General features: G+C 33.2%; 1 protein-coding gene across 1 annotated transcript in view; it reads left to right on the top strand.

The window, feature by feature from the left end:
* The window catches only part of LOC106459815, a 34,162-nt gene that overhangs the window by 17,567 nt on the left and 3,424 nt on the right, over window positions 1-13,171 (top strand). Inside the window, exons 6-13 of the mRNA XM_022386362.1 lie at window positions 2,027-2,255; window positions 4,214-4,354; window positions 6,689-6,864; window positions 8,140-8,273; window positions 9,388-9,527; window positions 10,442-10,523; window positions 11,116-11,230; window positions 12,880-13,048. Of these exons, the coding sequence (XP_022242070.1) occupies window positions 2,027-2,255; window positions 4,214-4,354; window positions 6,689-6,864; window positions 8,140-8,273; window positions 9,388-9,527; window positions 10,442-10,523; window positions 11,116-11,230; window positions 12,880-13,048 (1,186 nt within the window). The remainder of the gene's footprint in view (window positions 1-2,026; window positions 2,256-4,213; window positions 4,355-6,688; window positions 6,865-8,139; window positions 8,274-9,387; window positions 9,528-10,441; window positions 10,524-11,115; window positions 11,231-12,879; window positions 13,049-13,171) is intronic.

Consider the following 13,171-nt stretch of genomic DNA (forward strand, 5'->3'; position numbering starts at 1 on the left):
GACCAGAGTTGCCACGAACAGACAAGATCCTTCTAGGATCTCATGACGTGTTACTAGCGTCACGTGACTTCCGCTGTCGTAACGATATGATTGACATATTCACTAATTCTGGTGTGCTAATTGTGGCATTTCTTAAAATCATTTGTTTACCACCCGAAAGGCCTAAGGTTTTATAATCGTTAACGTGCAAAGTGCTAAAGAATATGTATATGTTTTATATGTACGAAATGTTAGTTTATAAATGATAAAAGCAAAACCTTTGTCTTTTAATATTTTATTCCTGCTGCTTATTTAATGATTTAAAATTTAAAAAAATTGTCGTTGATTAGGCTTAACAGGAACTATGTGGTATTGAAGAACACTGGTATTTATCCATCAAGTATTTTTACGGAATTTTTTAGGCAAGCAATTAGGGACGGGATCTAGGGCCTCGTTGTTGGGTGGGAACAGTTGGGTATCTTAAGGAAGCGGCAATATTTTAAACATCGAATGCCACTTGTCAATTTGTGAAATAACTTAGCAGGTATAGGTTCGAATATACCTATACCTATACCTGCTAAGTTATTTCACAAATTGACAAGTTCGAATAGGTTCGAATATACATTTTCCATTTCTTAACATTGGAGAACTTTATATTTTGTGTGTGTGTGTGTGTGTGTGAATTGGCCTAGAATTAGGAGGTCCATTGATGACCGTTAACGCCACCCCTTCAGGCAGCTTGTATTATTAACTGAGGAGACAGACCAATATTCTGAAGGACCATTATTCCGAAAAACTTTTCGCCACCAGTACTGGAGTTTGATTTATTCTTCTTAATGTTATTAAACTTTTTAATCCTGTTTCTATAATAATATTATTATGATTAATTATCGTTGTTATTGATTATTATTATCATCAATGAGAAATTTGATATAATTTTTCAAAAGATTAGAAACTTTTAAGGGTAACAATAATATAGGCCTATGGAATTATTACAAATATACATTAAAATGTTATCGTCTTATGTCCCTTATATAACATTATATACATACTACCGTTTATGCAATATAACAACCTGAATTAACATTAGGCCTACATGAGTAATTGTTTTTACGTTCAATTTTCTTAAAATCGGTCTGTAATCATCACTAATGTGTTCGAGTTTTAAGTTTGTTTCTCGCAATCAATTTTGCTCGATCGAAGAAACTGTCAGGGTGGAAAGGGTTAAAGCTGTGTTATTAACTTACACTATACGACACGCTACTATAACTAGAGTCAAATAAAAACATTTTATTAGATATAACAATAAAAATAAAATATAAAACTTTCAAATAACTAAAATACAAATTTTATCCCTAACAATAACAAAACAAAAACAGGAAACCCGTGGCTGGCCAGGACTACGTTCAAACATTAATAAACAATACAACATAAATATCAATGCCATTAATTTCAATAAAATAAATGGAATTAGGAAAAATAGAATAACAAACTGTTCCAAAATTTAAACACTTCTCGATATCAAGATTAATATCAAGCAATATCTAACAATAACTCGTTTTCAAGATCAAGGAAGGCTTTATATTTAGTGTTTAGATCACGAGGTCACATCTAATGTGATTTTATATCACCATAAATCTACATAATCTTTCACAACTTTTTCACCGCTAGAGGAAGTTTGTTATGGTTTGTTTACCGTTCATTTATTATTCCTTCTATCGTTTAGTTAAACTAAACTATTAATTTTTAGTTACATTAAAGCGCTAACTCACCTTCTATCTAGAGCAGTTGAACATTTAATTCTCTATCTCACAACATCCCTTAGCAACCATCGACGCATTTTCCAAATATTACGCTTAAATACTGTGATAACGTAATATTGAGTGAAAAACAATTAATTACTCAACACAACACTAGAGGGCAGATGAACGAGGTATCTTGGCCTTATTCTATCCATACAAAGGAATTTTATTGAAACAAACTTTTATTTCCAAGACACTTTTTTTTCTGAAATAAAAATTACATAAAACTAATTTCAATTTTGTAGGTTAACAACGAAGAAGACTGTTTGCGGCTGTGCAGCATTGAAAATGAATATATATGTCGTTCCATGCTCTTTCGTTATGACGTCCGCCCCAGACAGCCCAACTGTGGTTTATACCACTTAGATCACGTTACCTTTCCAGATGGCGCTAAAACTTACTTAAATCCAAACCCACCCCCTCTATTAGACAATAGAAGCACTGTTGGAGTCTACTTAGAAGCTATTTGTGGAAGTAAGTTGGAATCACTTTCGTTATTAAATGGAGTCTAACGTTGACAAAAAAAAAGTAAACAATTATTTGATTCAACCAAACCATTTTTGGTTACCTACTATATAACAGTAACTCTTTAAAACAAAGTAGAAACTTTAAGAGTGACCTCTCCGTTCTCTGAAAGTGAACTATTTTGAAGAAGTGAAAATTAATACCATGCAACATTCAAAACCGTGATTCTGGTCAGTAGTAGAATATTACGCAGGATTTAAATTTGCGAATTTAAACAGGTGTAGGATACTATGTGGGATTCAATCCCGCGACTCTGGTTAGTAATAAAATACCATGTAGAATTCTAACTCGCGAATCTAGTCAGTAGGCGGATGCTTTAACTCCTCCGCTTCACGATAAATTTCAGATACACGCTCACAGAAGTCACGAAAATTGTGTGACCCTTTGGATTTTTGGCAACTTTTCACTGTTTTCAGCATTGCTTATTCGAAGCGCGAGACTTTCTCTCCCTCACTTTCAGTTTTAACTATATATATATATATATAGTACGACATATTAATAAAATTACCCTGTGTTCAATAGCCAAAATAAGTTTGGAGCCACAAAAATTCACGAAACAGGAGTATATCCATGCGGATTGATTTTCTAGACAAATACCCCCCCCCTCCAAAAAAAAGGAAGTATTGGCATTTGAAAAACATAACATCTTAACCCCTTTTCAGGGGATAATGATTTGAACTACTGGTTACAAACATCCAGTTAGTATATAAAGCTCATAATCCGATTTTTCTATGTCGATTTTTAAATATTTTAATTGTAGAAATTCTTAAGGTGGCGCATGATTCTCTGAATATAGAATTTTACATTTGTTGGCTAAACCTGTAAGGCACCGAAACGGAGTAGAGTATTCGAATCCCCCGGACACAGTTTTCACTTCTTCAAAACTTGACAAATGTATATATTTACATATATATATATATGTAGTAATCCCCAATTGTACCTGTGAATGCATTTAAACTTTCGGGTTTTACAACCTATCCCATAATGTTTCATAAAAATAATTTAATTTTTGCTTACACTATTGTAACCTCCACAAAATATATATATATAAAAAAGGGAGGGGAAATATCGCAAGAGTCGTGAGAGGGCTACATGAAATCAAGTTTGTTTGTTTTGTTGTTTTTTTTTGGGGGGGGGCTCTCAGGTTTGATTGTACTAACTTTTTAGAAAATTGGTATTAATTTGTAAGGAGTTGTTCAAAAGGAAAATCTGAATTAGGATTTTGGAAACTTCCAAAATGGATTCCCCATATGGATCTTCAAAGGAGGTTTTTGGGAGTTCTCTGGTTTTTCTGAACTGATATACTGGAACATTGGTAGTAACATGTGTGGAGCCGTTCAAAGGAATAATATAAATTCCGATTCTGCAAGTTTCAAACTGTGACCCCCCCCCCAACCCAAACAAAGGGTTTCTGGAGAATCTCAGGACTGGATCCACATAATTACATGAAAATTAGCATGATTATGTAAGGAATTATTCAAATTAAGTTCCCACGTTTAGATTTGCATAAACTTCAAACTGGGACACCCTAAATGACGGTTCAAGATTTTATTTGAGAACTCTCAGGATTAGGTGAATGGGTTTATTTAAAAGGAAAAAACAACAACATCTAAATGGTCACTAAAAGCAAGGTGTACAAAGTAGTTTTTTACTTGTGGTTTTTCTCTGGAATTTTCACGAGTAATACAGTAGCAGGTTTTAAAAAAATTATTATAATGTCTTGAGGAACGTAATGAAATGAAACGTCATATCTTCTAATTAGCTTGCGAAATATTTTTTCTGATGAGAAAGCAGTAACTTGGAAAAAAAAAGTGAATAAATAAAAAATAATAGTTATTAACAAAGAACAGAATATGATTTCTCAAATGGATTAAGACGTCATCTTAATTCAACATGTTTTGTTATAGATGGCACTTCAAGACACCAAACAGGCAGTGGTTCAATTGATGTAAAAGTGCCCCCTGGATTCCAAGATACGACACAGTCATCGTTAATCACTGCTGATAACGTGGACCCAGCATGTGATGCTTATGGATTTTGTTACGATGGTAAGTTTCACTTAAACTAAATATAAAATAAAACCAGCTTAAACGTATTAAAGTAATAACCAGTAGAAACAGAAGATGATTATTTTCGTATCTACACAACCTACCAATAAGTAAACAGAGATCCCCGAAAATACAAATCGATATATATGATATTAAAAACAAATAACCCCTATTATAGCTCAATAAACACTACGGAATACAAACATCCATGCCACGAACAAAAGTTCCTCGAGAATTAACTGTATTTTCACAAGGTCGTTAGTTGGACGATAGGAGGTTGGTCATGGTCAGCGAGATATCCACAGTGATCCGGGTGACTGTGCAGATTCAGTCACGTCAGAAAACAACAGTTTATACACAGTCATTGTGCTCCAAACCAACAGAACAGACTTTTTGTTTTGTGAGGAGAATCGTGGAAAATGACCAACGTAGAACAGCCGCTAATGATGCAGGACAGGCTCAAGTGTGCTCCAACAGCCATCAGTAGTTATCTCTATAGCATGGCCTATGCCTGGTAATCTGGTCACTGGTGTATACAGATAGGTGTTGTTCATGAAAACACTACCTTACCTGGTAATCTGGTCACTGGTGTATACAGATAGGTGTTGTTCATGAAAACACTACCTTACCTGGTAATCTGGTCACTGGTGTAGACAGATAGGTGTTGTTCATGAAAACATTACCTTGCCAAATGGCACTTTACACTAAAATAGCAATACCGTTGTATCTTTTCGTGGCTTGCAGTCTGTTTCACTAAAGTTCCTGGGCGGATAGTCGCCAAACCCAGGTGCGTCCAGTGCCCAGGAACTGAGTAAATCTAGACTGGTCGGAAGAAATAACAGTGTCCCAAAGGTCAGTATGGTGTGATACTAAACGTTGGTGATGTAAGATATAACCTGGAGCGACTTTCATCTAGCTGCTCCGCCATTTAGGTAGTGTTTTCATGAACAACACCTATCTGTCTACACCAGTGACCAGATTACCAGGTAAGGTAATGTTTTCATGAACAACACCTATCTGTATACACCAGTGACCAGATTACCAGGTAAGGTAGTGTTTTCATGAACAACACCTATTTGTCTACACCAGTGACCAGATTACCAGGTAAGGTACTGTTTTCATGCAAGACGGGGCTTCTAATCATTCAAACCGAGTCACCAAACGATAGCTTGAAGCTCAAGGCATTACCATCCTCTCATGGCCACAAACATGTGTGGTCCATTATTGGTCATTTCCCGCGAAAGCGTCCTAAATAACCAACTTCTATGGATACCATCATCCACTTTTTCGCCAAGCCTAAACTTTAGATTTTGTAAATACGATGCAGTATTGCAAATGTAGATCCAGTAAATACTCATAATACAGTTGTTCCTTTTATTTCATGTAGATTTAATTTTAAAAAAAAACACGCACAAAAACATCATTGTTTTTGGAGTGGGTGTCCATTCACATACTGGTGAGTTGTACATACTGTCTAATTTCAGATGTCAAAGTTCATTGCGTATTATTCACAGATTTTACAACAGTTTAACAAATATAACATAAGTTACAAACGTTCTAAAAAAATTATTTTTCCACATTTTTGATTTATTGTAAAATCTTCAAAAACAGTGGTACTATAGTATCCATTAAATATCTTTAATTCTGATTCATAAAGTTTTCTTCACCGTTTAATGCATTATTATAACGTGGTCAATATTGTATGTAATAAATAAATTCGGTTGTGTATGTTACATACATGCACATATTTTAATTATCACTACACCATGTAGGTAAGGGTTTTATAGTTCTTATTATCTTTCTGTAATTGTTTATAGGTGAAGGTTGGGTGATTTAACAAACGTAGCAATTAAAGTTAGTTTTAACAACAAAAATACTTAGGCCTAAGTTTAACATCATTTTAACGGTTTTTAGGGATGGATACCGGCGGCGGACGGTGTGTGGTAGTAGGTTTTAGTACGTTGTAGGTTACAGCATCCAAGACCTAACTTCAATACGATTTTATTTACTACTTGTCTTCTTCTTCTTCTGCGTTTTTTGGATTATGTCTGACAGACTTGATGTCCGCAACGTTTTTGGGAGCTAGTAATGCAGACATTTGCCTTTATAAATTAAACCTTTTGTACTTTCTTGACAAATGTATATTTTTTTGTTTGTTTTGTTTTGAGTATGTGTTATTGGCACGATAGTGAATTAATTTATATATTCGGATTTGTTTTTATAAACTTTATAATTTTGTTGTGAATGGTAGCTTTAGTTCTTGAGTTTCACTTTCATGATTTTGATTTTGCTTTCAATATCTTTTTCATCTTAGTAACGCTATTTTTTCTCTAGTGACTCTACAATGCACAGACAGAAATATTATTGTATTTATAAATACTAACCAACCTTTCCACGGTCGAATCTATGCCTTGGGAAGAAGTGAGACGTGTAACTCCAACATTTTGAATGGCCAGAAATTTCGACTTGATGTTTCTTTGACCGGACAGGATTGTAATACGCAGTCACTGGTAAATAATAATAAAAAAAATTCTATTAAGTAGCAACCAGCTTTTTTTTTTTGCTTTTTTACTTATCTTACAATAAATGTAAAAATTATAAAAATACTTGATAAAATAAAATGTAAATTAGGCGTTATTAATGGACTACATCTGTCTGGAACCTGATGAAAATCTTCATCAGAAGTTCGAAACGTCGACCAAACACTTCCTAGTACACTCTGCTTTGTCTAAACCTTTTCTCAAAAAAAAACAAAAAAACAAACAAAATAGGGCCTGGTGGTTAAGGCGCTCGACCTGCAATCTGAGGGTCGCGGGTTCGAATCCCCGTCATTGAACATACTTTCCCTTTAAATCGTGGGGGACGTTATTGTTTGTTTGTTTGTAATTAAGCACAAAGCTACACAATGGGCTATCTGTGCTCTGCCCACCACGGGTATCGGTTTCTAGCGTTGTAAGTCCGCAGACATACCACTGAGTTACTGGGGGCGAGACGTTATAATTTGACGGTAAATCCCATTATTCTTTGGTTAAAAAGTGCAGCCCAAGAGTTGGCGGTGAGTGGTGTTGACTAGCTGCTTTCCCTCTAGTCTTTCATTGCTAAATTTGGGACGACTAGCGCAGTGACCCTCGTGTAGCTTTGCGCGAAATTCCAAATAAACCAAAAAATTTAATTATAAAATATAATTTATATTGATAAATAAAATTAAAACGGCAAGAATCTATATATATATATAAAGAATAATATAAAGTACAAATATTTCTAAGTTTATAAAATCCAACATTTAAATATAACTTAAACGAAAAAAAAATAATTAGGAGACGTGCAAGGAACACCCTATATGTTACAATAATACAGTTTTTGGGTTGTTGTTGTTTTTTGCGGAGTTATATACCTCATTTAAAACAACCTAAACATGTGTTATTTCTCAGAATTTGTTTTTTTTTGGAGCAAATGTACTTGGACTATTTGTTGTTTCTACCGCGGAGAACCGAACGCTGGATTTTAGCGCTGTAAGTTTGTAAACTTACCGCTGTCCCACCCGGGAGACCTTACAGTTGACATTTCGTATTTTAATACATTTTCGTGAAACGTTGGAATTTTGTAAGTTTATAAATCTTTGTACTTCATATTATACCTTTTTAAATATCAATTTCTGGAGATCGAATATGCATATTCCATAAATGTCAGTTTCCGCTTCTCAGTTGCTATACGTTTGTTGCTGTTGTACTTTTATTCATCGTTAAAGTTCAATTCCTACCTAATGAATATTTCATATACTCTAGAGTGGAGTCTACACAAATACAATCGTTCTTCAACATCATGGTGTAGTAATGACAAAGGCTGACAAGGTTTACAACATCAAATGTACGTACGATACTAACTCCAAAAACGTATCTTTCGGGATGATGCCTGTGAGGTAAGAAACGCCCTCTCTTGACAATATTTCTTACTTAAGGTTTTAAACACTTGGTCAAAAGCCATTCGTTTTAGAGATTGTTCTAGGTAATAGATTGAATAAAAGGAAACATATAAAAATTTAAATGTTTAAAATAATTTATCGAACGGTACAAGTAATGAGTACTGTAACGTAAAAGAAGATAATTTTGAAAATTAAACAAACCGAAAACGATAAATACTATTTTGATAAGTTTAAAATACTATAAAACACTGTAGGAAGATTTATCAACGTTAAATTGTAACGACTGTTTTAGTACTGAAATAAATCAAGTGTTTATATATATATAAATTATGGTGAAAAGCAATAGAGCTACAACCCCATCTATAGGTGGGATTAAGTAATAAATGCTATAATTTTTGTTCATTAACTGCTTATTTCTTATTTTTACACCAGAAACCTCGTTTACACTCTAAATAATTTATCCATTTTTCAGGAACTTAGCAAACCATTTCTCACAGAAAAGTTAAAGTGAATATTTTTATAAAGGCACTGCTGTGACGTAGACAGGCTAACCAGTTATATAGAATGTATAAAGGCACTGCTGTGACGTAGACAGGCTAACCAGTTATATAGAATGTATAAAGGCACTGCTGTGACGTAGACAGGCTAACCAGTTATATAGAATGTTAGATCTTAACATTTCCAGACATTGTTGTATGGTGTACAAGTCTTCAGTTGTATAGAATGTTAGATCTTTTCATTTCCAGACATTGTTGTATGGGGTACAAGTCTCCAGTTGTATAGAATGTTAGATCTTAACATTTCCAGACATTGTTGTATGGTGTAAAAGTCTCCAGTTGTATAGAATGTTAGATCTTAACATTTCCAGACATTGTTGTATGGTGTACAAGTCTCCAGTTGTATAGAATGTTAGATCTTAACATTTCCAGACATTGTTGTATGGTGTACAAGTCTCCAGTGTATAAAATGTTAGATCTTAACATTTCCAGACATTGTTGTATGGTGTACAAGTCTCCAGTTGTATAGAATGTCAGATCTTATCATTTCCAGACATTGTTATATGGTGTACAAGTCTCCAGTTGTATAAAATGTGAGATCTTATCATTTCCAGAGACCCAGACACTATGCAAGTAACAGCTTCTCCACAAGCCCCGATGCCAACCATCACCATTCTGGGTTCCAACAATAGAGAGGCAACAACAGTAAGAATCGGAGACAAATTAACTTTCCTCATCGAAATACCAGGCAACTGTAAGTTTATATCCTTTCTGTTACTTTATAACACACAAAGACACTTGTTTCTGTCTATTTATATACCTATTATCAAAATATATATACAGCTATTCAAACAGGAATTCCGAGAGCAAAATGTGTCACACATAAAAGACTGGTAAATAAAACTAGGGTACAACCTATAACTTGTAACGACTAAAATGAGAGAAGTATATATATAGTAGTTCCAATGGAAATTTGTGGAAACATTTTGTAAATCTACAGATCTTCTTTCTTTAATATATATATATGTACATATACACACGTACGTATGTATCTGTATAAATATAATAGTACTGTCTGTTGTCTGTCCATGTAACTACTTCGTAGGGTGTGGATGGATCTTCACCAAAATTGGTATGGAGGTTAGTTAGATCCATACGAGAGTGCTTATAAATTTTTAGTTTTGTGTTTTGCAATTTTTATGGACGTTTTTGTGTATTTTACCACTACTTCGCCCCCTGTCGACGGATCTTCACCAAATCGGGCATGAAGGTTTGTTAGGTCCATGCGGAGATACATGCACAGTTGTAGTTTCACATTTTGTGTTTTGCGGTTTTTATGGGCGTTTTTTCGTTTTTTACAATTACATATAAGGGAAGCAACTTTTCATGTCCTAAAATAACCTTTCATTAATCATGAATTTACATAACTCCAGCTAGTATATATAAATATATGATTATTAGTTTCCAAAAAAATGTTTTTTTTATATCTTAAAATTAATTCTATATATATCTCACTGACATATAATTATAAATCTTTCATTAAATCTTATCACTGTTTTATTAAATTAAATTAATTCTATATATATCTCACTGACATATAATTATAAATCTTTCATTAAATCTTATCACTGTTTTATTAAATTAACAGTTTTATTTTTCTTCATTTAGCGCCTTATGGAATATTTGCTAGAAGTTGTGTGGCTATGGCAAAAGATGGGAGAAGTACTTTTCAGATTACTGATGATAAAGGGTCTGAAAAGTGTTTAATTCCTACCCTTTATCATCAGTAATCTGAAAAGTGTTTAATTCCTAAAAAGTGTTTAATTCCTACCCTTTATCATCAGTAGAAACTGTTTAATTTCTACCCTTTATCATCAGTAATCTGAAAAGTGTTTAATTCCTACCCTTTATCATCAGTAGTCTGAAAAGTGTTTAATTCCTACCTTTTATCATCAGTAATCTGAAAATTGTTTAATTCCTACCCTTTATCATCAGTAATCTGAAAAGTGTTTAATTTCTACCTTTTATCATCAGTAATCTGAAAAGTGTTTAATTCCTACCTTTTATCATCAGTAACCTGTTTAATTCTCTACTTCCGCTACAGCAGACTAGTTTCGCAGAATTCACGGTTCATCAATGGTGCTTGAAAGAGCGAAACAAATAACGAGGGATTCGTATAGTGGTGTAATTCGACCAGTTTGTTTGGTTTTGATGTATTAATTAAGTATTATTAAGAGCTCAATGCGAAGGGCTATAAGGTCAATATCGTATTATGCTTGACACTCTGCCAAAATTACGAGACAATCTTATTAAGCATTGCAAAACAGTTAAAATGTTTTCAGCTCAAAAGCAACTTGCGGTTTACGGGGGGAAAGTAGGATACGTCGTAAAACGCCCATCAGGGCTAAATTTAAAAATGAAATAATAACATCATTAGCCGATAATTATTCTGTTGAAGTATTTCTAAATTTATATAAACACTCACCGGTTCACATTTGCCGATACAGTATTTTACATTGCACTGAAAGATCACTCCGTACGACTCTGTAAAACGAAAAGCATCAAACGTACTCTCCAACGCACTGCCTTTTTGAACGAAACGAGGGAAAATTGTATTGTCCACAGGGCATCTAAAATAATATCATTTCAACAGAATGAGAATATGTTACTTACATGGGTGGTAAAAAAAAATTCGTTTACAACAACAACAACAACAACAAAAAAAAACCGTACAAAAATGAGCTACGTTGAAACACAAAAAATAATAATTAATAAAACACAACACAACACAAATAATTCCAACTGATTATGCTACAAATTGACTAATTTTCTGTTCAAATTCTGCTAAGATAGTCGTATTTAATAAGATAGACAAATAGAAGCCATGCGATTAACATTAAACTTGATAAAAAATCTCCCATATTATCGTAAGCTAAGTTTTATTTACTAAACAAATATCTACAACATTTTAAATCATAAATTGTATTTACTTACAAGTATAAATAAACGTATCTAAAGTTTAATCTACATATGAGTAGAAATCTTTCCTTTTTCTAATGTGCAATAATTAAGGTATTTACTGGAACTAATATCTTTTAACCTGACCTCTAAACATCTTAAGACAAAATCGGAAGTGTTTAATACCTACCCCTTTATCATCAGTAACTTGGCGATATGTAAAATGCCAATCTGTCAGTTTTGGTGAACATTTTTAAAAACAAAGGTGGTTACCATGTTTATTCAATCCTGAATCTTGTGAATGAAGTACAACAGTTATCAGATGATGAACAAAATGTGAAATTCTTTTCCTCACTAAATTGTGAATTTTAGTGAAGAAAAAATGAGTAGAAGCCTAATTTATTCATATTTAAAAAATAAGATGACTTGTCGATTTTTTAATATAGAATGAATATAAACACACACATGCGTAATTCAAAAGTGAAAGTTACTCATGTGCTTAAGTTATCATAAACATTTTTCTTATTTCGTCAAAACTGAATGCAAATATTAGTTATAGCGGTAAGCCTGGAGGCTTATAACGCTATTACTGGGTTTCGATGCCCGTGGTAGGCACAGCACAGATAGTCTATAGTGTAGCTTCACGTGTAACAACAACCAAACCATAAGACATATACTGTTGAGAAATTTATATCTGTTATTACGGAAATTTGTGTTTGAAGTTAATTGTAAGTTTTTAGACTTTTTGTGAAATCAGTAAAAAAAAATCCTTATCTTGACTTTCGTTTTTTTAGGCTTAAAGTAGTCCTTTTGTTATGAATCTGGCTGCATCAAAGTGGATATACACTGATTTTTAATCAATCTAATGGAAAATTATATAGTGTATTGTAAAATTATCGTGAAATGTCGCTTTTATTTGATAAATTATATTTCGTGTTAAGTCTTTGTAAGTTACTAAGAAACCATGCATTATGATATTCTAATCTTTATTATATATCGAAACAAAATCATTTTCTCATGTACTTTTATGATCATGTTTAGCATTAATCAACAACTTTGTTTAAGAAAGTTTTTTATCATAAATTATTATATTTTCATCGGTTTGATTACATCACTATTTTATTTTTTACAAAATTTAATACCTATAGGTGGTTTGTGGACTTGGAAGGGAGGTTTACGAATCGTGGGGCCGTCGAAAGAGAGCGCTACCATCTGAGAAATACAACGACGAGATGACTTTAAGTCATGAAATCCTGGTTCTGGATTATGGCGATGAATCTGCAAGCGCTAGAAAGGATGACTATCAAAAATATAATAGTAAGAATATAATTATCAATTTTTAAAATTGTGATGAATAGGTATAGATGTTGTTTTAAAATTGATGTTTGTTTTTGAGTTTCGCGCAAAGCTACACGAGGGCTATCTGCGCTAGCCGTCCCT

Source organism: Limulus polyphemus, unplaced genomic scaffold (genome assembly GCF_000517525.1).
Source record: "Limulus polyphemus unplaced genomic scaffold, Limulus_polyphemus-2.1.2 Scaffold664, whole genome shotgun sequence".
Taxonomy (NCBI): domain Eukaryota; kingdom Metazoa; phylum Arthropoda; class Merostomata; order Xiphosura; family Limulidae; genus Limulus; species Limulus polyphemus.